This window comes from Tetrao urogallus, assembly GCF_951394365.1.
Source record: "Tetrao urogallus genome assembly, chromosome: 12".
In the NCBI taxonomy this organism is placed as follows: Eukaryota; Metazoa; Chordata; class Aves; order Galliformes; family Phasianidae; genus Tetrao; species Tetrao urogallus.
In genome coordinates this window covers 3,610,170-3,635,297 of record NC_136825.1, presented here as the reverse complement: position 1 = coordinate 3,635,297, position 25,128 = coordinate 3,610,170, and the positions used below count along the sequence as shown (strand labels likewise).

At 37.0% G+C, this 25,128-nt stretch overlaps 1 protein-coding gene across 1 annotated transcript in view; it reads left to right on the top strand.

Moving 5' to 3' along the window:
- CDH13 (cadherin 13) overlaps positions 1 to 25,128 on the top strand; it is a gene marked incomplete at both ends in the record, with an annotated part of 413,730 nt that overhangs the window by 329,854 nt on the left and 58,748 nt on the right. The window contains one exon of the mRNA XM_079541296.1: positions 17,503 to 17,643. Coding sequence (XP_079397422.1) covers positions 17,503 to 17,643 — 141 coding nt within the window. The remainder of the gene's footprint in view (positions 1 to 17,502; positions 17,644 to 25,128) is intronic.

Genomic DNA, 25,128 nt, shown 5'->3' with positions numbered 1-25,128 from the left:
TATGCTGATTTTTATTGGAACAAGATAAAGGTCTCCCTAGACAAATTGCAGATATGAATAAAAATGACCATATGCATCACTTTGAAGCCTGGATAGGTGGCAGAAGTATTTTTAGCAACGTAGCAGTGCCAGTGACAATTTTCCAGAGTACGTACAATAGTTTTGTCTTTAAAATTTGCTTCCTGTTTCAAAGGGTCAGAGCCTCATTTCTACTGTTCTCAGGGAATAAGACAAACCAGCACTGTCCTGAGTTTTGCCTGTGACTTGAAGAAAGCAAAACTTATAATGCTGGTAAGATGACTCTAATGAGTCAGGGAAATTACTCCATTTCAAATGTCTGCCTGTATTAAACTGAGGAATATATATTGAGATAGAATCCTTCCATGCAAAAACTGACAATAAAATGGTGTTGGGATTCACTTCACTGTTTTCAACTTGAACTCATATTCAACTCGAGTGTGAATTTAAGCAGTAAGGACTCACCCATGTTTTTATTTTTTCCCCCAAATCTTGTCCGTGCATCTAGCAAACACCAGATGATAATATTTTATCTTCTCTTTGGGACAGATGCATGTGGTAGAGATGTGTCTGCCTTGCTTAATTACTTGGCATTGATACCAGTCAGAGTGCAGTACTTTCCACAATTTGCTACTCAGATAAACCAGTGGGAAATTATATTTCCACCACACGTACCTGAAAGGAGGGTGATGCACCTACTCCCACTTGGCCTAGTCTATCTGCTTTCATAATATACTGAGTGTAATAGAAGAAATCCACTTGGGACATTGTTTCAAGTGTTTCCAAATCAAGGGTTACCAATTAATTTTTGCCTGTATGTGGTCACACACGATCTATGCTATCTGCCAAACATTAAAGCTAAATTTTCAGCATAGTAGACCTACACAGCTTTTGTTCCCTTATTTTTTTTCTGAGATTATCCTTTAGTAAGCATGTATTGAATTTTCAAATTATTCTTGCCTTCAAAGTCGCCAACACAAACTGCTGCATGGATGGACAGAAGTTAACCTAATCATAAAATGGTAATTTTAGTAATAAAGCATATATTGTAATTGCACATCAGGAAATACAGTGTGGAACACAACAGCATTCTTACTGGAACACAGTCTCTGATAATGAGTTGTATTTCCAACTGTCTGGATCTTTCCTCTTTTGCTCATGTGCCCCCACTTTCTGTTATTAGAGTGCCACCTAGTAATGTGAAGGGAATGAAAAGCTGCTGGATGGAGAGATGGGTAAGCCCAAAGCAAACAGCCCTTACAGAATAACCACTGCAAACCATGAGAAGTCATTAGTTTGTCTTTTGCATTCATAAATACACCTGCCATTTTATTCAGAGGTTTAATTTTCCTTGCAGCTTGTTTTAATACTTCAACTGACTGCAGGTTCAATATAGGAAAGTATTACAATGAATATTTCCCATTGTTTTATTTCCTAGCACCATAACCAATGAGGCAAATAATCCATGGCCATTAAGCTTTCCATATAAAGAATTGAAAGGAATGCAGAGCTTGCAGTAGCATGAATAACAGAATCCTTCTTTAGGCCTTCCAAGGTTGAAATGTACCATATTTTTCAAGTATATTTTATAATTCTTCAGTCCTGATTTATTTAATGTTAGAAAGTTTTTATGACTTCTTCAGGAAAGAGAAAGTCATATATCATTTGGCTGTTGAGAAATTCAAGGCCAACTTTACAAGGAGCTAAAGAGTTTTAATTTCTTTTTTTTTTTTTTTTTTTTTCTTTTTTCATGGTGAAACTCAGCTGTTATCCCTCAGGTAGAAACAAGATAAAAGTGTCTCTTGTCCTTCTGAACACTTACGTAGCGGACTTCATGTGATCATCACAAAGCCCTATCGCATCAAGTAAAAGGTAGCAATTAAATTGTAGAAACCAAGTACTTCCTACGGTTTTAGAGGGTTTAAAGCTTGTTTCAAGAAAATCAGGATATGCATGTTGATTCCTTAAAAAAAATCTAATAAACAAGGATATACATAAACCAAACTGTCTGTGCAAATATTCCAGAAGCTTACTGCCTTTAAAATTCTCAGGCAAATATACCAATTAGTGTCACTCAGAAAAAAGTAGTCAGCAGCTGACCTGACCCAAAGCCCTGCCATTCCCCCGCCTCCTAAATCAATTAAACTTTTGTTTTAATTGGAAAACCCTGTAAAGAAGACGATATTGAAAAGAAAATAACATCCAAGAAAAATAAAAATAAAAACAGCAAACCGTTGAATTGTACAGAAATGTTTTCCAGCAGTGATTAGGACGTGCACTGCTTTCTCTTACCATACTGCTATAGTGCTGGGGAGCACAGTCTTCCAGAGTGCAGTTTTTCTGCTAGACAGCCAAATTAGTCTATTAGCAAGTGTAAGGGATAACAGAAAGGATATGTACTTTTTCCATTTAACATAGGGAAATTGTGTGAGTAATTGTAAAAATAGGGAGGGAGTCTCAATCTTTTTTGTTTATGATTAACAGAGAAGAAGTGGTTGGAATTGAAGTCTTGGAAGTTCCAATGTATTTCTAAGTCCATTTTCAGCCTGATCTCAACCATGTCATTTATCATTGTTTCAATTAACCTGTCTGTGGTGTGCTGTTGTATCCACTTAATGGATGTGGACATCAGGATTGTCACGTAAAAATGCATTTTTGTATCATTATCCCTAGTTATTATATGCGGCTAAATAGCTGCCAGTGCACTAGAACAGGAGCAAATTGCTCCACATGGATTTAAATAGTATATTGCTTAATAGCTGAATCCTTTTGTTGTGAGGATGAACTCCATTGACTTCTGGTAAGCAGAGCACTGCAGATGAACTAAGGACAGAATTTGACACCTAAGTACTTTTGGAGGAGTTGTATTCTGTCTAAAAGATATGGCTACCTTGAATATTGGAAGAGGGATTTTCCAGCTTTTGGTTAAAATGCTTTAATTCTATGGAACTATATCTCAAAAATGTCAACAAAACTGGACGTAACATTTCATTCTTCAAAGATTGAACCTGATCAAATCAATACTTTGTATTTTGTACTTGAAAGGCATTTCAGTGTGTGTGTGTGTGTGTTTGCGTGTGGAGGAGCCACAGAATTTGTTATCCTCCAACATCTTCTCATAGGCTCTGGTTCACAAAAGTAATTCTTACGCCAATAACGCACGTTGGCCAAAGCCTCATTTATACTGTGTATGTTTCAGCGTGGCTCTGCACCATGCTCAACTTCAGGCAAGTGTGAACGAGTTCCTCTAACACTGCCTTCATGGTCTTCATCCCAATGCACTGAGACTGTGCAAACTCAGGACTCAGCTTTTTCTTCAAAAAACATTTTATTTTTCCTCTGTATTTCTCAGTCCCAATAAAGTGTAATACATCTATCCTGGAACACGCTGTAGGCTGGGGCACATTCAGACCTTCCAGACAGTTCTTACGTGGCAAAAATTATTATTAACCAAGAATAGTGAATTTCATTCAGCATTTTCTCATCAAGCCCAGAGAGCTGCAGACAGTTTCTCTCCCACGGAGAGAGAACCTTTCTTGATTTGATCTCTCATTGTGATCCCCTCCTACAGGAAGCACAGCTGAATGTGCAAGTTTCTCATTCAGTGCCTTTGAAATATTTTTGAAACCGGGATAGATGCAGAGAAGGCAAAGCTATATAGAGGGAGGATAATGAAAGGTAACTGAATTCTGCATTGATAATCCACTGCTGCCTTTAAATTCTCTGGGAGAAAAATAGAGATATTGACTGTTTTTTCTATTTTACTTTCATCTGAATGCAATCTGCTTTAGTAAGTTAATACGTAACTAATATGAATTTTACTTTAGATTTTCACAAATAGTTCTATTCCTGCTTCAACAGACTGGATCTTACCAGACACTGAACATTTGAAAAGGCAGTCATCCTAGAGTGTTGTCTCCATCTGTTTATTAAGCTAATTATCTCACCACATACCTTCTAGCCTGCTTTCCAGTCAGCTCTGTTTCTTGAGGAGTTAACTCAGCCTTTTTTACCTCTAGAAAATTGTTTAACTCAATGACCTAGATAGGCTCTTAAGGCAATAGAAAATTAAACACTATCTTGCATTTGTTTCTTATGAATTTGAAAATTCTCTTTTTCTTTTCTTCTTCTCTCAATAAAGTTTATGCAAATAGCATTAAAATTTATAATGAGACTAATATTTGTTAATCTCAGTTCAAATAATGAATTTGTATTAAATCATAGTTTGAAACCCTTCCATTGAGAGAGGGGGGGGGAGAGAGAAATAGGGGGATGTTCCTTGTAAGACTTTTATTACTGTTTTACTCTTGTTAAGCTTGAATTGTCATTACAATTATACACTCTATTTTTAGTATTCAATAAAAATTATATTTAAATCCTATTAGATTTACAGTTGCCATGCCAACTTTGAATTTCTTTTTAGAAAAATATTTTGAAGTAGTTCCAGGACATAAACCTGATCCCATAACTCTGACTTGTTTGTTGGTTCGAGTAAGAGATTTAATCTTATAAGGTAATTATGTGAGAGTTTCTTAGTTTTGGTGAAAGTTGCAGAGCATTCCAGTCTGACTGTTTCATGTAATCTCTGACCTGCAGAAATGTCAGGAATTAGATCTTGATGTGATTGGCCTCATCAAATCTATCACTGGTTCCAAAAGCTGTTGAAGGACATCCATAAATATGGATTGAGGATTTCATGCATTCCCCTGGTATTCATCCTAGACGCAGAAAATGCTAATCTGGAGAGAACTGAAAAGGTGCCTCAGTCATTTATTTGGCATTATCACAAATCTTTATGAGATGTCTGACAGTAATACGAAATTACATTTATCTACATGTGTCTAAGATGCAGCGTACTGAAAGGCTTTTGACCCAGTTTGTTTCACGCTATTAAAAGCTCTTGCTTTGCTTGAGGGCAAACCTGCTTATCAAAACATTTGGAGTATGGCCAGAATTCATCTGCACTATAGCTCTGTATTTGTCTTCTACCATATGAGATATGCTAAAATACCCTGCTGGGGAACACAAGGTTGTACGGATCCTTTCAGCAGCCCATGCTACTTGGATCAGGCCTCCAGGCACGTGGAAGTAAGCAGGCACTGCACATGTACCTCTTCAGAGCAAATAGATGGGGATTTGGCAGAGCTGAGATGGCTAAAAGGAACAGGTTAAGAGCTTGCTTGTAGACACACGAAGTGTAACATGCTGCTGGAAGAGTAGCAGACCAGTAATCCTTCACCTTCATAGCAAGTAATAATGGGAGCAGGACAGGGCTGTGATTTTGAAAACTGTCCCTGTGGCACAGTACTTCCCATCCAAGTATGGTAGTGCTTCTCATATCCACAGATGCAGTTTAGCAATTTCTAGCCTTGAGGAGTTCTTTTAATGATGGTACAATTGTCTCCTCCCTGTTCTTCAGGGGAGACAAGTATTATTTTTTTTTTCTTGCTAGCAGTGCTTCCCATCCCATTCTCTCTCTTGCTGATCATTGCTCTTAGTGTACAAGAGCTGCCTGGAAATGGCACTTCTGGTTTACAAAACCCTTTACAAACTCACTCCATCTTTGTTCCCTGACCTCTGGTTACTTCCATATCCCTCATAACCTACTTCTGATGTTGACCTCTGTCTCTCCATTCTTGTATTGTAGAAATGGTTCACTTAATTGCTGTTTGTTCTTTCTTGATTTAAAAAACAACAATACAGTGGATTTCTCTTAGTCTTTAACTCTTATCTTTATTTCTTTCTTAATTCAGCAGTTCTCCTATTTTTAGTTTACACTGCATTTTGGGGACTTCTCATGAAGAAATGCTGAATATGAAGCCAGCCTCCTGATTATTTCTAGCATTGTATAGCACAAATGTAGGATATTTTCATATCCTATTTAGTACACCTGCTTTATAATCTTAATTCGCTGTAATCTTATAACAAATCCGTACATTTTGCCAAATAACTATATATGCGCTCTAGAAAGTTACAATAAGGTATTGTTAAAAATATTAACTGAATGTCTCATAAAAAATAGAGAGCATAAGATTTCTTTTGACCTTTGCTTGTGCAATATCCTGACTTAAATGGTCAAATGCGTAACGATTTGGATCACTGAGTGTTTCTACCTGAGAAGACAGTTGTGCAGTTTGCTTCCCATGGGAATATGTCACCTGGACCTGTTGAAACCAAAGGGAACTTTTGCATTAATTTTGCTGATCTCTCAGTGAGGATCATCAGAGCCTCCCTAGTCTGCCACATCTTGGACCTCCTGGTAGAATATCTCCTTGAATGGGAAGGCCAGGACCGCAGATCCTCAGGAACATGCCAGTTTTATTGTGATGCTGTGTGGGGCAAAGCAGCAAAATTAGACAAATATTTACTTGTTGAGAATGCCCTTAGTTCAGGCAAAATAAAAAATAAGTACCGTGGCATTACAGCAAACAAAAATATAATGTATTTCCTGTGCAGAAAAATTTATTACACTGACGCAGTCTTGAGCAAGATTTAAGATTTTGTGCCAGAAAATGACGCTGCTAAGAACATACATAAAGGAACATACAGCTGTTGGAATGTGCAGAAAGGAAGTCAAGTTTATGTCCTATATTATTTCTTATTGTTTGAGCAACGTTTCCTATAGTTTATGTCAAGTGTCTGCTAGGGTTCTGATTAAAATGCCTTTTTGTGAGATTTTCTGCTTAACCGCAAAGCTGCACATTTATTCAGTCTTCCAAAATCCTTGAGAAGATAATTCTTCTGCATGCACCATCTTCCCACACTTTATTTTCTACTGGTTTTCCCCTGGGTCACCACATTAAATTCATGCCATAAGTAGATTTTTATCATGGTATGCCATGCTAATAAAATGTACGAATTAGAAATCCATTATTTCTTTTGCAGTGAATGGGAAAAACTGTTGATTGATTTGCAGAAAGAAGCTGCTTACAGTTCTGGTGCATGGACATAAAAGAGGCACAAACGTTAGCAACTAGAATCATTATTTATCAAAAACCACAGTGCTGCAGTGCAAAATCTGCACAAAGCAGTGGAAGAGTACCAGAGATGTAGTCTGAAAGTGCTAATTACGTAGGAATCTTGGTGTGATTACAAGGAAACAATGTCTGATGGGAGGGACGTGGGGGATGGCTGTTTGGATTTTGTATGCTCTTGGAAGGTATAAGTAGCACCATGACAGGTTAACAAAAACAAAACTTACTAATTAAAGCGGAAAGTGTACAAATTCTAAATAAGAAACGTATTTATTTTTATCAAGAAAGCCGATAAAAAAGATGCTGAGGACTAAGTAAGAGAAAAATGGAATTGGAGAAATTTTAAATGGAAAATTCTGTTGTTACTCCTTTCATCAGGAAGTAAATCCTCTGGAGGGGCTGATTTTTCACCCGATAGTGTGATAAGCCATTTTGCAAAGCAGCAATAGTGTAATTGAAATCTATTTTACACCATTTTCCCTCGGATGATTTAAAATTAGATCAATTTATATTCTGTGGGTATAACCCAATGAGAGTATAAATGCTGTCACTAGAATTGTTTTGTCCATGGGCGAAACTGGTATCATTTACTGATTCATTACACTCTCAACAGGATCTTTTATTTCAAAAGGTACCTGGAATTATTACTGGCAATATTACTGGCAAAAATAAAAATTATTACTGGCAATAAACACTAAAGTCACTAAAGTAAAATAAGATTTGCATAAAAAATTAAAGGGGAAAATGATAATAGTGATTAAAATTAGCATTTGGTGACTATTCTGATTGGAATATTGCATTTAAATGTCATGTAGACATGGAGGGTTTGTTTTTTTTTTTTTAAACCTCCAACTTAGAATGTACCTATTTAACTAGAATATTATGTTCCTGATAATATGCCTGAAATAATAGGCAGTGCTTCCATTAATATTTAACAATATAAACATCAGGCAAAGGTTGTACAACTGGAATCATAGAATATGCTTTTTGCATTAGAGTAGTAATTTTAGAAATAACCTCTGTCCATCTAGACCTGCTGATGTATGGTTGTCATAGCAAGTCAGTAATTGAGTTTTCTGGGCATTTTGACCACCAGTACAAATCTGCAAAGCAGATTACACAGCAGGAACACAATTTCCATCCTGACCTTTATAGCATTGCTTGCTGTTGTGGAAATTGGAATGTTTATGGAGGGAAATATAGCCTAAGTGTTCCTAATTTGTAAGAATGTGGTTTCTGATGTTAACCCAGTAAGCTTCATTTTGATTCATTTGATAACAGATTATGTAAAGACTTGGCATTAGGGAGGTATCATAAAACTTATTATCTTTTATTACCTAGATGGAGAATATTGGTTTAGATGATTATAAATTGAAACTGAAAGAAAACTGCTGTGCAAAGCTCATCAAGAAAGCTGTTTCCCAGAGATCAGCCACAGACCTTAACATACATTCTAGTTCACATTCTTTTGTATAAATTGAGTTCAGGAAACATGTTAAGCACTTGTAGATCTGTTTGGGGGTAAGGATGAAGCACCTACTTGAAAAACCCTGCAGCAGGTACTGTCGGGTACTTTGTCAGATGGTTCAGATTTGTCTGGTGACTGCCATAACCCAGTTGTGTCACAACCTTCAGAACTTCATGGTATCTATAGGTTCTAGTTACTTCTTCTGTCTCATCGTTTGGCCTCTGGCTTATAAGGTTGCTGTCACTGGCTGGTAAAGGCTAGCAGTCTTGTTTACTGTGGACTGGAAGGTTCTTCTGTGTTAGCAGACAGAGAAGAAAAGAAACAGATCTGTAGAGCAAAACAGTCAATGCTGAGGGACTGAGCTCCATAGTGTGTGCTGCAAACTCTAGTCTTGTACTCAGAACTGAGTCACATCATGGCTGCAGTGTGTTAGGTGAACCCTAGGGCACTTTGTCTAGTTGGATTTTGGCTGAAAGAAATCTAGATGCCAGATTCCAAGACCTCACCGTGGTGCAAATTGTAGTAACTGTAAACTATAGAGTAATTCACCGCAAAAGCTGTTTCCTAATCCTCACAGGCACAACAGCGTACACAAACCCTGCACACACAGCCAGACAGCTTTCCTGGGATTGTTATTGTCAGCTGGGTGCTGTTAAATGGACTTGATTTGCCTGAATTATCCACGTAGGACTTGATGTTTGATGAACAAGTGAAGAAGGGCACTGTGTGGATCTGTGATGTCTTGGAACAGTGAGGTAAATTAACACAAGTGTTGCATTGGCATCCAGACAGATCTCAGTGGGCTAAACTTTGTTAATCTAATTTCATCTCTGGCGAGATGATAGACTGTTTGATGGTGATGAATCATAAGATAATCAGCATTATGTTTCATTTGGTTTCCGGCAGAAATGTGTGCTAATAAGTACAGTTCAGGAGTACAAAGGCATATAGCGTTCAGGACTTGCGCTGCGTTATTGGTGGGTTGCTTGGTTCTGAGTTGACTTCGTGAGGGAAGACGTGCTGGGTTCTGGCTGAACTGCTTCAAGTGTTCCCTCTGCCTTATTCAGATACTCTTCTTGACACCTTATGAATATAAAGGTCATACTCAAAGAAAACTCCAGCTTTTTTTCCCTTTTCCTTTGGAGATGCCTTTTATGGGACATACTTCTGTGAAAGGTAGCATTTATCTCCTGGATCTGCTGCGTATTCTCCTCCTAAGCCTGCAGAAAGTACTTCAGGGCTTCTTAAACTTGATTCACATTCAAGGAGGACTAAATTCAAGCACTGATAAGCATGCTTCACAGATCCTTTTGTTTCTGGGCTCAGTGAAGAATTCCTCTGTTTCAGAGCTGCGGGAGCACGATGTGTGTTTATCAACAAGATCAGTGATAACTGACATTGGCCACTGTCCACACGGTTTAGGAAAGCAGTTTGTTTCCAGGGAACAGAGAGGAGTGCTGACCAGCCATATGTCATTGCTGTTCATGAAATATTTCTGTCATGAATTGGTTTACCCTCCATGGGTTAAATGCTTAGAACTTCATTAGTTCCTAGTCTGTTTTGCACAAACACAATCACAGGCACTCTGTTGCTTTTCACTGATAACAAGATTTCCCAAATTCTAACGCAATTATACTTGCAACAGGGAAGAAGGTATTACCTTCATCACTGTGCTTGGAGGAATTGAGAGATGTTGCTTGTTTATTTCATTTAAAATGTATGTTTTGGGAGCCCCTATGCTCTTGATGCCATGGTGATCTGAAGGCAGACTCTTGCATTCAAAACAATAGAGAACTAAGTACAAATCTGTGGCAACCTACCAGTTTTACCATAAATGCAGCACCTTATATTGTGGCACGAAAGCATGTGTGCATGGTTGTTCGTGAACAATAGCTTAAACTTGTGGGCAGCCAATGCAAAAGTCAGTGGAGCTGGGCTGATTCATATAACAGGTTGAGGGTCTTGTCGGGGTTAACAATTTGAGGATTGGTCATGATTTTTCCTCTTAAAGTTACAGCAGAATGTTTTAAATAGTCTATGTGTACTGACCTTTATCGTGTGACCTCTGCACCCTTCATATGCATTAGGGAATCCTCCTAGCAGAGGTATTTTTAATATAGAAATCTCTGAAAAGCTGTCTGTACTGATAACCATGGTGGGTTACCGTGTTGAAGAAACTGACCTCTTCATTTATGCTTTGGATTTAAATAGACTCATTTCTACCTATGGCAAGGACTTAGAATGATTGAATAATTTGCAACTAATAATTTATTAGAACAACTTTGCCCTTCTTTCTCTTCACAAATTGTCTGCAAACAGATTGTACATCTCTAATATGTTAATGGATTAAAATTATTTGAACTTTTTTATTTTAGCAAATATCTTTTAGTCTGCAGATTATTTGAATTGCAAATCGTGACTGTTAAAATGAAATATGTAACACTGGAAATAGAGCTGGTTGGGTATTATGGGAGAACAATTTTTATAGGAATATGCTGATTTGTCAAAATTGAGTGTGTTACTGAAACACAACTGTTTGGAGGGGGGAGAGAAAAAATCCATTTTGTTGAAAGAAATACATGTAAGTACAAAGGGAGTTGTTGTTTTGAGTGCTCCTGAAAGCCAGCTTGAGGTTTAGTTCTTCAGCATTTGGGACAAGTAGGTTAAAGTCCTTGTTTGTACAAGAGAACCTTACCGTCTTACCTTCCTTCCCTCATCTGCTGGGGTCTTTAAATGCAAGCATTTTATTCTCTGGCCTTGGACCTAGGAAGCCATCTCTATCACACACTTGGAAACAATTTCTTTTTTAACAACAACTGCTGAAGGAGAGAATTTAGTCTTCCTTTTTCTTCAAGATATACCTATGAACTCTCTCTCCTATGGGCAGTAAACAGATATTGATTTTCTTCGTAACATGAGTACCTTATTACAGTGATTAAACTGTGGAACTTCCTTTTTGATATAAAAAAAATCTCAAATTGGTGAGCTGAAGAGGATTTGCATTACAAACTTCATTTTTTTTATTCATCAAGCTGTAATTCAAGTTCTCAATGCAAAGTCTCAGACTATGCTGTGCTTTTTACACAGTAGCAATTGGCATTTAATATAAAAGCTAATATTATAATTATAAAAGCATTATATCTGTTAGAGCTGTTAATAGTCACATTATTCAATTTTTTTAATTCTACATTTGTCAAAATCCTGGAATAATGTTAGATTGAATGTTGATATTGTTACTTAACAAGGAGATTGATTATGTCTTAATAGGATGTATTCAGTGCACACTACATGCAATTATCATCTTAAATGAACACAAGCATTTATTTAGCATGAACTTAAATTATTTAAATTCACAGCATTTTTCTTTCTGGCTATATTATAAAGGCATTAGTGAAAACTAAGATACGGTAGCACACTGCTAATATGCTAATATGCCTGAGTATGTTGTTTGTAAACATAATTACAGTAGAAGTGTTGTGGTATTGTTGCACTGCTATAGAAAATATCAATAGCCACAAAATAGTACAGAACTCTCATTGGCAACAGGTATTAAGAATATTAAGATAACCTGAAAATACATTTGAAGCCCTTATGAGTGTCTTGAACATTCTGTATCATGTTTGTTTCCCAGGTTTTGATTTTAGCAACAGGGTACTTGATGTGAATTTGGGAATTCTTTTCCAATTCTCTTTTTAGGAGAGGCACTGCAATGCCGAATGGAGGCTTAGGTGTTTTGACCATGTGTGCCCTTTTCTGAGCATGCATGAAGCTAAAGGCACTATATGAGGGACACCCAGGCAGGAGGAAACACTGAAGAGACATTTCCTGGAGTCCAGTTGTTTCCTGAGCTTTGAGTCCATCTGCAGTTTATAATAGGTGTTAAGGTGATGCAGGGATTCATTCACAACCTGAAATATTTTTCTGGATCTTAAAATTCTCTAGAAGAAAAACTGCAAAGTATACTGAGTTTGGTGGCAGGCTGATGGTATAAAGAAATACAAAAGGGAAAAACGACATTTTTTGCTGAGATGATTCTTTTTCAACTACTGTATATACAGTTTAAATATGAGTAGAAAAACCAATGTTGTGAACATCTACAGGAAAATAGGTTGAGTGATTGTTGAAACCTCTTTGAATTACAGATACAGATACAGAAACAAAAGACCAGTGTAGCCTAAAATTCTGAACCCAGTCCATCTTCATGACACAGAAGATTAAGCCTTGATCCACATTCTTCTTAGGTTCAGCTTCACAAATAGATTTCCAAATGTGCTGTACTGTGTCCTTCCAGAAAATACATTATCTCCTGAAAATAGGTAGTTGTATTGGAAAAACAGAAAGTATTAATTTTAGTAAATACGATGCCCAATGCATGCTGTGCTTGGAAGTACTCTAACAGGGACCAGGCTTTCAGTTTTCAGGCAGAAAGAAGTGTCTTTCATACACATGTAATCCATGTGCCAATTTCATAGATTAGTTTTAGTCATAAGTAGTCCAAAGGCAAAAAGAGGTCTTTGTTAGAATAGTTTTTCTGTGCTCTTCATTCTCGTGAAACTATTATCTACTCCACTTTTCTTAATATTCAAATAAAATGTCTGACCAAAACTTTTGAATTCAGAAGTTAAGAATTTAATTCTATGTTGAGCATCTAAATAAGCACCTTGATTTTTCCTTCTGAGTTCATAACCCCAATGAAGTTGATGCAAAGTTGCAATTGTTTTAATTCATTGACAAGTATTTCTGTTTTACTTAGGAGCCTAAATTCAAATAGGTAAGATTGATGTATCTGTTTTTGATGGTGTAGGCAAACAACATTTTCTCTGATTCCTCCCACACCTAAACAAAAAGGTTACCGTGGCCGTTGAATTCAGATAAACAAATTATGCACTGCATGGATGTGTTCCCTTATGAAAGTACCAGAGCTTGATTTCTGCTTCTCACTTGGGTGCTACACTTTGTGATCTTTATCAGCTCATTAAGATGTTAAACAAAACTTAATTGTGCTCCACAACACCTGCAGTAGGGAGCATTATGTTCCTGAGGTCATCGGCGAAGACAAATACAGAAATGACTTATCTCTCTGGACTCTTGCAGTGATGCTCAAAAAAGTTGATACTTCATTTGAATATTGAAAGACAGGCGAAAAGAAGCCAGGCCTCAGTGAAGACATCCACTTCCTCAGATATTGCACTTCCTCACCTGTAGAAGCCTTTCTTGGTTGTCTTTGCCCCTCTTTCCAAGCTACAGAGACTGACTTTGCTGTTCTAGCAGTACCAGGGCTCTGGGAGTCCACATACAAAACTGGAAATTCAGGATTTGTACATGTTTGAAAACACTTGTGGTCCTGAACTTTTCTTTAATCATGCATTACAGTTCCAGTTGTTCCAGTTACATTTTGAGTCCTACTATTCCGAGAAAGCTTTCAATTCCCGCTGAATTTAAATGGCAGATGAATGCTTTACAGCCTGCAAGTGATAGCACATACCAAGATTTGGACTGTTACTTCTGGTGATGTGAAGCACTACCAATAGCTTGCATTTCTTAAGTCACTAATAGTTTTCCTACTGTATCTGTAGGAAACACACATTAAAAGCTTAAAATTGACAGAAAACTGTTGTTAACTGGATCCATTCTACGCTTTCTACAAGTCATCATCTGGTTTATTCTAACGGCCTACACATACTGAAATGTTTATTTTCTACTGTTGCGATCAGATCCTTCTGGCTTTGTCAGGAATCAGAAGATAAAATGCCAGAAAGGCCCTTCATCATGTTACTTACCAGGGCTGAACCAGAGATGTTGAGGTGGCAGGGAGTGAGACGTGATAGAAGCGTTAGCACTGGCGATGTTGGCAGTGGGTGGGCCTTCGAAGAAGAGTTCTCCTGACAAGGCTCACCTCCTTGGCAATCCAAACAATTTGCCAGTGTCACCCCTGCCGTGGCTAAATGACTTCAGTGAAAATTTATGGGGATAGGAATGCGTCCCCTGCTGTAATTGCACAAACTCTGTCAACAGCGCAACCCTCCACAAAGTCACAGCTATAAATAATACGCCACAGAAACAGCAACTCAATGTTCATTTATTAAAATCATCTATTTATCTGTTTTAAACTGTAGATCTGCTTCCTTGAGAGTTGTTGCATATTTATGTCACTAATGCCAAGGTATCCAAGTGAACTGTGTTTTTTTTGTTGTTTTGTTCTGTTTTGTTTTTTTCCTCAGAAGTGCATTTTAAGGACCAGGTCACTGCTTTGAGGAACAGAAGACCAGGGTCTGGTGGCAGGCAATGTTCTGGTGGGATAGTCTGAGTGACTGGGTACTCCTCAAATAGTGCTGGGTGCTGCACTGGTCCCCAGACTCACAGTGCAGCAGGGATCAAGGAGGGAAGGAATGATGATGAGGAAGCAAATGGGGGCTGCTGTTCTCTCACACCCCTCCCTCCAAGCTGTCATTCCTCACAGGATTGACCATAGGGGAATATCACACTGAGGTGGAAGACCTGAGCCTTGTAAGTGGGCAGTGGCCTGGTCAGCTCGTGCTGGACACAGAGCCCTCAGATCCCTGCTGCCATCCCCTCAGGATCCACCACTCCATTACATAAATCCAAATAGATGCTGGGGACTGAGCTGAAGTAACTGAGCTGGAATGTGAGAAATGCTTAAAATCCTCTACTGCAATCTCCTCATGTAAAGAGAGCATCTGATGGGAACCAGACTCCTGGGTTTGGATGTGTTGGGAGTTGCTTTCCCTAATAAAGCAAATATTTGGTGACAGAACTAGATGTAAAAAGTGCTGCATAGCAGGAAAAGTGTGAAGTATTCATAATGATATGTGATACTACTCAAAATTCAATGTTTTCCACATTCCACTGCACGCTTAAGCATTGGACTCCTGTCACAGAAATTTCTGCTGCAATAGACACAATTTCTACCATAAATAGGCTTGCTTTCAACAGAAAATGGGACAGTTCTCAAAGAAAAAAAGGCCAATTTAAGAGAAAAAGAGGGCTTCTTTTGAACAAGGACGTTCATAAACATGAATGATAAATGGCTTTGCAAATTTTCCATACTATAATAATAACTTCCTAATGAAAATAATGAAAAAGTTACATTTAGAGAAGGGGAGAGAAGTTTCATACAGTTTTTAATACATTGAAAACATTTTTAGAAAAGAAACATGTGAAAACTGTAAATCTCGTTCCACTTTATAACCTGAATTTATATTGGAGACATCACTAATATTTCTTCATGTATATTTATACTATGGTATAAATCAAAATCTTGTTCTGAGTTTGCCTTCTGTGATGAATTTCAAGAAATAATGTAAGACTTAAGGAAATACTTTTCTTAGGATTCTCAAAGTGAGAGTGACAACTGATTAGTAGTCTGTGTGTTTTTAGGACTTCTGGTTTGACTCATTGATTTTACATGCAAATATATTGCTTCATGACAGGTTGATTTGATGTGCAATTGATTGGGTTGCTTTTGTCTTGGCCTAAAATGCTTCAGGAATTGGAGCCTCCTTTTTCATGCGTGCTCCTAGAGGGGTGTTGTGTGTACCCAGGAGAACACGCAGCATACTATTTAGTGAATGCTTTTGAATCCATTAGCTGTAAAGCAGACCACGTGGCCTAGGAGGTTGCTTCACTAAGCTAGGGATGAAAATTGAGCCTGTTTTAAACTGTAGATGGTGAGATGTTCTCTGCTACTGGATAAGCCCTGTTCCAGACTCTTTGGTTCTGCTTCATCAGGCAGCATGTGGATGGCAGAGATCAGTGTTGCTATATGGGATTTCACATGAGTTTCCTCCCTGCATGTTAATTCTCTGGAGTTGTGTTGCCTGAAGGACATGGGATGAGTGATGTCAAAGATGTGCAGCCTTGGTTCTTGCATGCACAGATGGCTGATAGAGCTGCTCTGAGGATAAAAAAGCACTTGAGTGAACCACCCTTGCTGGTGCTGTTATGTGGCTTTTCTCCTGAGTTCCAGACTTGTTTTTCAGAAAGTTTTAAAAATCCACTACACATGATATTCTAACATATAGCTTTAAAAGTTGTTGCAGCACCTTTCCATCTGTGTTCTCCATCAGTTATACAGCACATACGGTCTTTAGGCAGGTAGTTCCATGTGAGGCAGCCATACAAATGGGGAAAATAATTGTTTTAATTAGGTGCCCAGTCTCGTCTCCACTGAAATCTATATCAAAACTCTGTGTTTTATGGGAGAAGATTCTGATGTTGGTAGTAAGTTTTGATGGGATGCATTAATATTCAGCCATCCAAACAGATGTACTTAATGTCTGATGTGAGAGAAGTGAATTACAAATGCTTTGACATTCCCACTCCAGAACTTTGGCTGCAATTTCTTGTTTTTCCCCAAGTCATGGCAGTTTTTCAGAGTAGGTAAAATAAAGATGGCTTTTCCTGTAGACCTGTGTTGTTAGTGCTGTCTTTTTCTACTAGAGGTAAACAGTCAGATAAGTAACCATGGCATAGAAATTGGATACACAGATATAAACCACATTACTTCGTATAATATTGAATAGCTGTTGCCTGTTTTAGAAACTACTTTCTTGTTTTTTGCTTTTTTTTTTTTTTCCGTGAAGCAAACTTAGATCACCATTTTAAATGCTAATATTCAGAGTGAATTAGATTTAATAAAATAAAATGAATGTGTATGTAGATTATGGCATTAGTATTTAATTATGTACCCATCATAACACTGATGAGACAAGCTCCTAAATGCCAGTGCATTGAAATGAAAGCTTTCTCTTAAAGAGCAATTATATTTTAATTTCTTCTCTCTTTTCTAACCTTCTTAAATAATAGGTTATATACTGTTTACCAGTATTCACCTGTATTCCTTCATAGTGTATTCCACACAAAGATTCCATTGTCATGGCTGAAGCTCAGAGAAAGATTTGTTTATGTTTTTGTAAAGCATTAACCAGATCCATTTCTATACCATGCTTTGACAGATCGAATTAAAATCTTCACATGAAATAAAAGTAATGTTTTTTACATTTTTTTCTGTAATCTTTCCAGACCATGGAAACACCGAAGTACGAGCTGGTTATTGAAGCCAAAGATATGGGTGGCCATGATGTGGGACTTACTGGAACTGCAACTGCCACTATTCTTATTGATGACAAAAATGACCACCCACCAGAATTTACCAAGAAGGAGGTAAGAACTGGCCATTTGTGTTCCACGAAATGTTGCATGTAATTCTAATTTAGCTTGCTTTTGAATAGAAAGAAGTTCCTTATTGGAAGAGGAAAGTACTTAGACATCTTTTTATCTCAACATGATAGACTTTCCCAGGGCTGTTCTTTTATCTTAAGTGAATATTCATCATTTCCAAAACACAGTGTAACCACAAGGTAAAAAAATTACATCAAGGTTTATCATTCTGAGCTTGGCTAGTGCGGTGAAAACTTGTAAAGTAAGTTCACTAATGGCAACCTTCTCCTTTTGTTCTTATGGGGGGAAAGCAGAGAATCCTGTCTACTTCTAGCTTAGGTCTTTTGTCAGTAGGGAGCATGGATGAGAGCAATATGTTTTGTCCTGGCTTCTGTACTTCAGCTGGAAAAAAAGCCAATGTTGTCAGTTCTGTATTGAAAACTATGGTCGTAAAAGCTTTAAGTTCAACTTACAGATGAAATTTTTCAATGAAAGTCTTTTTCCTTGCAAGTTGAATCCCACTGAACAGCACTGAAAATCTTGGGGGGAAAAATTCCTTGTTTCAGGCAAAGCATGCACCTAGTTTCCTGCCCTTCCTACAATACTCCTTTCTCTCACCTACCTTATTAGCCTTCTTGCACCTTATTAGTGTGCGGTTCTTACATCTAACATCTGGAGAAAATTAAAGACCATAAGTTCTACCTAAAATCCAAACTAGCTGTTATTATTATAAATGTTTCCTGAAGCTCTGCAGTTTTTAAGGAATATTCCCACAAGCTGAGAAGTAAGCCCTAGGAATGCTGATTTCCAGGTAATTTGAGAAGAAAAGGGAACTCTATTGTTGTAAAGACATTCTTTTTCTTTAAATGTTTTTTTTTTTCCTTTGCATGTATTTTTTATATATTCCTTGCCTAATTTTAGCATTTTGACAACAGATTATTTTGAAATAAATTACTGCAATTTTACTTGATTAATTACTTCTTTCATAAATGCGTATTGAATAACGTTAAAAAAGAAAGGAGGAAGATTACAAAAACCAGGGAAAAGGAATAAATAAGAAACAATGACAATTTATCCAATAGGAATATTAATTTTCACTAATCAATTGCAATAGCCATAATTGCTCACTTTAGCAGTATCATTACACTCTCCTGAAAAGTACAGTGAAGAGCCTGATCCAAACCTTTTAAAGATGTACATGCTAAGTAACCGGCCTTAGAACTGCCCTTTAGATCAGCCCTTCCGTTCTGTGAAGTGTTTCCTGTCAACCTGCGGTTGAAATATATTTAAAATATTGCATTATTTTAACCTTCTTGAAAATAATTAACAAATGTGTTAGGGCAATTAGGGCAATACAGTGTATTTACAACTAGGAACTACTTGCACTCATCAATAGTGAAAACAATTTGTGCCTTCAGAGTACTACTTACTTGAATTTCCAAACTTTCCTGTTAAAAGAAGAAATGTGTATTGATTATATCCTGTTTGCCCAAAGAGTTTCCTCTGGTTACTGTGTAAAAAACTTGGGTGCCTACTTAGCCCCTAAATCTATTGTTAGACAATGTCTGCTTCTACGGAAATTTGGAAATGTTTATAAATTCATTTCAGGTAATGATAGTACAAGACATTTTTACTCTTAGAAATCTGTCTGTGTCAGTATAGAAATGAAGAAGTTGTGGAGAGACAGCATTGTCGCATGATGTGACACACCAATTTTCCTATAGATATATCTTTTTATATATACCTATACATTGAGACATGGGTTTGAATGTGTAACTACTGTTGATGTCAGTGACCTCAGAAATCTTCCTTCTGCGCTGCTAAGTTGTATTCTTATCCCATGTATAAAGGAGAAAAGATCAGTCTTTAGATGTATGGTATCAGGTCCCTTTACAAACACATCCACTAATTATGTAGTATGAGGGAAGGGAGAGAGTCATCTTTGGCTTACTGATTTAAACACTTAGCTCTTTATGTAAATACAAGATGCATCCTACAGTACTGTTGATTTGAAGAAGACTTGAAAGAAAAAGGCACATTCTACGTGACAACTTTAGAAAGCATAAATATAGTAAATGTATAGGTTTGATTTTTGTATGGTTAGAGATGGCTGCTTTAGTATTAGGCTTGTATAGTACTGCTGTATGTTCACAGCTGTCTTCCTTCTCTTTGAAGATATTTTCTCTCACTGTCTTTTTCCACGTTATAAAACAAAGGAATATTTACTGGCCTGTATTTTCTCCTGGCAGTATAATTTCTGCCCAAAATATCTATGGCTTTTGTTTGCCTTATGCTGTTGATAGCTCAGTTAAGCCATATTTTCAATGCATTCTCTACATCTGTAACCACAAGGGCCAAATTACTTCCTGATATGACCAAGTGAAAGGGAATACATTTGTAAGATCTGGATTTTATATTAAATATTTTTTCACCATCGTTTAAACAGAAGTCTGGATATTGTGTTAGTCCAATACCAGGCACTTAGGCTGTGGACAAAATGACATTTTATGGAATGCGTTGTTATATATATCTTTAAAAAGATATCTATGATTTCAATAACATTGATGCCAAGAAAAAGTTAATAATTTTTCAAACTTCCCTTAGAATTGAAAAGTTCTCTATATATTTCTATTCCCAAGAAGCCTTACGTGTGTTAGAAGATGTTTCTTTGAGTCTTCATTTCAAAGCAGTCTCAGCAATGCTTGAACAAGTCTCTCTCCATTGGAGATGAATTTTATCTTTTGACGCTTGACTGATCTTCGTCTTCTTTTCTCCAGAACTTTTGACTATACCGAAACTCTTGTGAACCAAGTCTATGGATCTAAACCTAAGCAATATTTTCTGTGTATTAATACTTACAATATTTATTCCTTGGAAGCCAATTCCTTATATATCTATTCAAAATACACTTTAATAGGTTTATTTGATGTTTTCAGAAAGATCTAAATGTTCTTTTGCTGCTGTATGCAGCTTCTCAATAACTTCTGTAATGTTTACTCAGGTATTGATGGATAAGAATGTCTTCATCTAGGGGATGTGTTTCTCCATCTGCTATTATTTTTCATGAGCATACCACAGCCATGCAATTATGCAACATCCAATGCAATTATGGCCCTTGTTCTTTCATTGGCGGTACATCAAGGTAAAACCACAGAACTTGAGCAACTTGGCTGTGATCCAGCAAAGCACTTCCATTAACTTCAGAAGAGTTGTGTAAGCCGGTTGTGTGTCAGGTACTTTGACAGGTTAATATATTGAATATTGCTTTGTAAGATTAAGCCCAGTTAATTGTTTTGTTACTACCCCACTTCTCTATACGTCTCAAAAAAATACCTGCTTTGTTCTATTTCATATATGTGCTTACTTGTCTTACCTTACCCACTGCTTTCAGACACTAGGGAGAAGAATGCAGTGATGTGGGTTAATAGGATGATGATTCTTTAGTCCACCTAGTTCTTACATTGTCCTTCATCACAGATCTGGGACAGCCACACATCCATAGTCATACACTGAGAATTAGTCAGACGTATCAGAGAGTTCTCACTTGTTAATTAGAAATTGAGACAATTTTGGCCAGGAGACAGTCTTGCTCTTGAGATAGTTTCTTTTTTCTGCTACTTCCATCTTCACTATCACCCTTTTCTAGGAGAAAGCAGTGTAAAATAGAAAGAGTTCTTTAATATCAGGAGAATAAGGTTTGGGGAAATATTTTTCCTATTTTAGGGATAGATGATTCTCTTCTAACATCGTGTGAAATGATCTTTCCACCTAGATGAATTTTCCAGTTAAATAAAGAAGTTGCCTCCTGTGAACAAGATAAAATTTTGTATGATTTGACAAAACATTACCTCACTGAAATTTGAGATATACACTGGTTCTGTGAGTCTTAAGTGAAAAATAAGATCATTTTGAATACCTACTGACACATGGTTTATAAAAGAGTAATACATGATTAATATGTGCTTTAATAAATGATTAATCAGTTCCTATAGAGACCTGAACGTGAATAGGTTGCTTGTCACCATGATTTATGATGACTTCCAGCTCTGTCTTCTGATTCAGTTGTGCTACCCACTGTGGTAAAACAGCCCTTAGAGTACAATATGCATCTCCGTCTGCTCGTGGTTCAAAGAGGATATGAGACTTTCAGAGCACCATCTGGAGAGATTTATTTTTCAATTCAGGCTGTTGAGAAACACACTTGTAGCTTGGAGAGTCACTGTCTTATTCTTGATACTGGCTAGATCATGTTGAAGACCAGTTACTGACCTAAAAGCACAGGTGATGAACATATATTTATTTGTAACTGAAGACTGTGAGTATTCTGTTCTCACTGCTAAAATAGCACAGCATTTGAAATTTACATTAAATTTCTATAAATTGCATCACTTCCACATGGTTAATAATTGGTCATTACTCTCATTCAAGTGGTAACACCCGTGGCATTTGCAGTTTTCTCAATTGTTCTGAGCAGCACAACTCATTGCAAAATCATATAAAAAGTTTAGGAATCTCAGTTTATAAGTATCATAGGCATTTAGATTTCATTTTTAGAATAGTTTTAGATGCCAAAAATAAATGAGAAGAGCTCACTAGATTTAAAAAAATAAAAAATAATTAAAAAAAAATTAAAAAAAAAAAGGATGTAAAGGCATCTCCTACTAGAATTCTGAAAGCTGATGTTTTGGAGCAGAGCTTGCTTTGATCAAGAGAAATGTTAATATTTCCGAGTTGTGTTATGCTGATAGCAATTTCAGGACATGTTGAAGACTTATGGAAGCATTCTGGCTATCTGAGTAATTAAATTACCTTTTTGTTATTTTTCTTCTTCCTCAATATTGTGTATTGCTTCTTGTCAAAATTAGCTGGCTGGAGGTTTCTCATGTGACGAGAAATGCTCAGCATCTGAGGATCAAATTACCAACAACCTTAGAAACAAAGAAGCTGCTGCAGTGTTGTAAGAGTGAAATTATTTTAGAGAACAAATGCTCTGTGCATTGACAGGAGTAGAGGACTGTTGAGCAAAGCTCAAAACCCCCACAACTACTTAGAAGACCAGTATTTCCTCTACTCATCGAGATTCATACTGTGTGCATAACAATTGGTATTCATGTGGCTTTCAGTGAGCTATCTGCATAACCAGTGTAAGCACTTTGTTCAAGAACTTCTGCAAAATATGTTTAACACTGGGTCCACTTATCACATAATTAGAGCTGGATGCACTGCATAGTGGTAGCTTGCAGACTTCTGCGATTTATCTTTGCTTGTGAGGGGTGAGTTCATTGCTTTGTTTCTCTCCACCAAGGTCATGAAATACATGAAGTTGTCTATTTAAACTCCAGATAAACACATTTCAGTGGTACATAAAACAACAGAGTGCCTGCTTTATAACCTGAAAGCAACTGAGAAACACTTGTATAAGTACAGGAAAGGTTCTATGAATAGAAATGATCATTCAAACAGTGTGAAATTAGGGAGGAATGGAAAGCCTCTTAGTTACTTCTCCAGATCTGACTTTTTCCCAGCGTTGTTGATCTCCATTGAGCTCACAAGTAAGCTTGTGTTTTTGCCAGTCCTTTTTTTTTTTTTTTTTTTTCCTTTCCTGCCCTTTACTTAGTTTCTTTGATTTGTTATGATCAGCTGATCTGAGCATGCTTGATGTGAACCACTGTGTGAGTCCTCAACTTTTGTAACCCTTTGGTTATTCTCAGAAGGTCAGCAGCAGCTGAGTGGTAATAACAGCAGTTCTCACTACAGCTGGTAAATCCTCACTGCAAAACCATTCCAGGGCTGACTATCCTCTGCAGACCTCCTCCATCTGCTTCTGCTAACAGCAAATATCCAAACACTGTGAGCAACAAAAAAAGCCATAAAAACACAATTTATTGCATTTCTAGAAGAAGCCAAGGTTAATATGCTTTCTCAGTATGGTCCACAAAGTGAGAGTAGATATTAAGTTCTGAATTACAAAGCAAACAATAGCTGTAAGGGTTTTGACTACATATAGCACCAGTACATTTGGGTATGTAACTGGGGAGTAGAAATTAAAGATGAAGGAAGCTTCTGACAGAGGCTCTTGAAAGGCATACAAACTAAACAAAGATAATGTATTGTTTCCAGGCCTGGGCTTGGACCACTTATTCAAGAAAGCTGAATAAACATAATTATTAGCAGTCATTGCTAGGAAGTCCTATGTGATTTTCCAATTAAACATTTTCTGTCCAGCTGGAATTTTGCAGTTGCCTTCAAATCAAATTAGGATTGCTTTCTGGAGATTTCAGTTTAAACATAAATTTTAAAATTGGAGTATTTAGCCTGAGAAAGCATACACAATGTTTTTGGTGTGGGTATGTTTGTTTTATAATGTGCTGCTGGAACATTCTATGGAGATTTAAATTCATTTCTCTTCAAGGGTGTCCTACAGTATATTTTTTCTCCATCACCTCTCCAGGGAGTTCCACCTTCAGCACTGAATGCAGGCAGGTGATGTACAGAGTTCAAAGCAACTTCAAACAGTTTTCTTTCCGATTAGGATATGAAAAGGTTTATCAATGAAATCTTTCTCAAAATAACTTTTGATTTCTCTGTGGGGAGACCTTACTTGCCTGTGTAACGTCCAGTGTACTGAAATCCCAAATTCTGTAGACAAGCTGTGGTTTTCATATACGGTAATCATTGCAGGGTGGCTCCTAAGTCAATGTCACCTCGTTATTATTTAGCCTATAGAGTATGTACATCAGTGGATAGCTAGTGGGGAACAGATGACCTGGTGTTATTTGTGCTGTATAGCCAGCAAAAATGTTCTAGGACTTGAAGGGACTTTTCTTTTACATATGCAAAGAGTTGCAGTTCCTCACATGCAAAATGTGAAATGAGAAGTCTACATTTCCTTTACCTGACACAGCACAGCTGATGTGAGGAACAGTCCAAAGAGGGGTTGTTAGATGTGTGGCAAAATATTGCTCTAATCCCATGAGTTAAGGAACCCACACTGTTAATATGCCTCTAGCATCTGTAGGAGTTCTATTTTAAAAGTAGGATTAAACAAGATAACGTACTATAGATCTAAACATATTCAATTTACACCAGACAAAACCCTGTTTAATAGCAATTACACAATATGTGTGAGCTGCTATCATAGTTGTAGCTTACATGAACAGAAGGGATTTATAAAACTGAATTAATTCAAAAATAACAGTGATGTGCCTGCGTAGGTCATTCCACTAGAGAGGATTTTGTGATCGGTTTATCAATTTCTTCACTGACAAGTGAGATTTTAAGATTTTTTTTTGTCAGCGGCACTAAAACTGATTTGGCTACTACAAATTTTGCTAACCATCTGTGCATACGAATCAAAATGTCAGCATTATTTAGACAAAATATCTTTTTTCCTTCTGCTCTGGAACATTACAATAGTGAACCGATAAAAATCAACGTGCTAAAAGGAGTTGTACATTTATTCAAGTGAAATTGTTAGTAAGTGCCTAA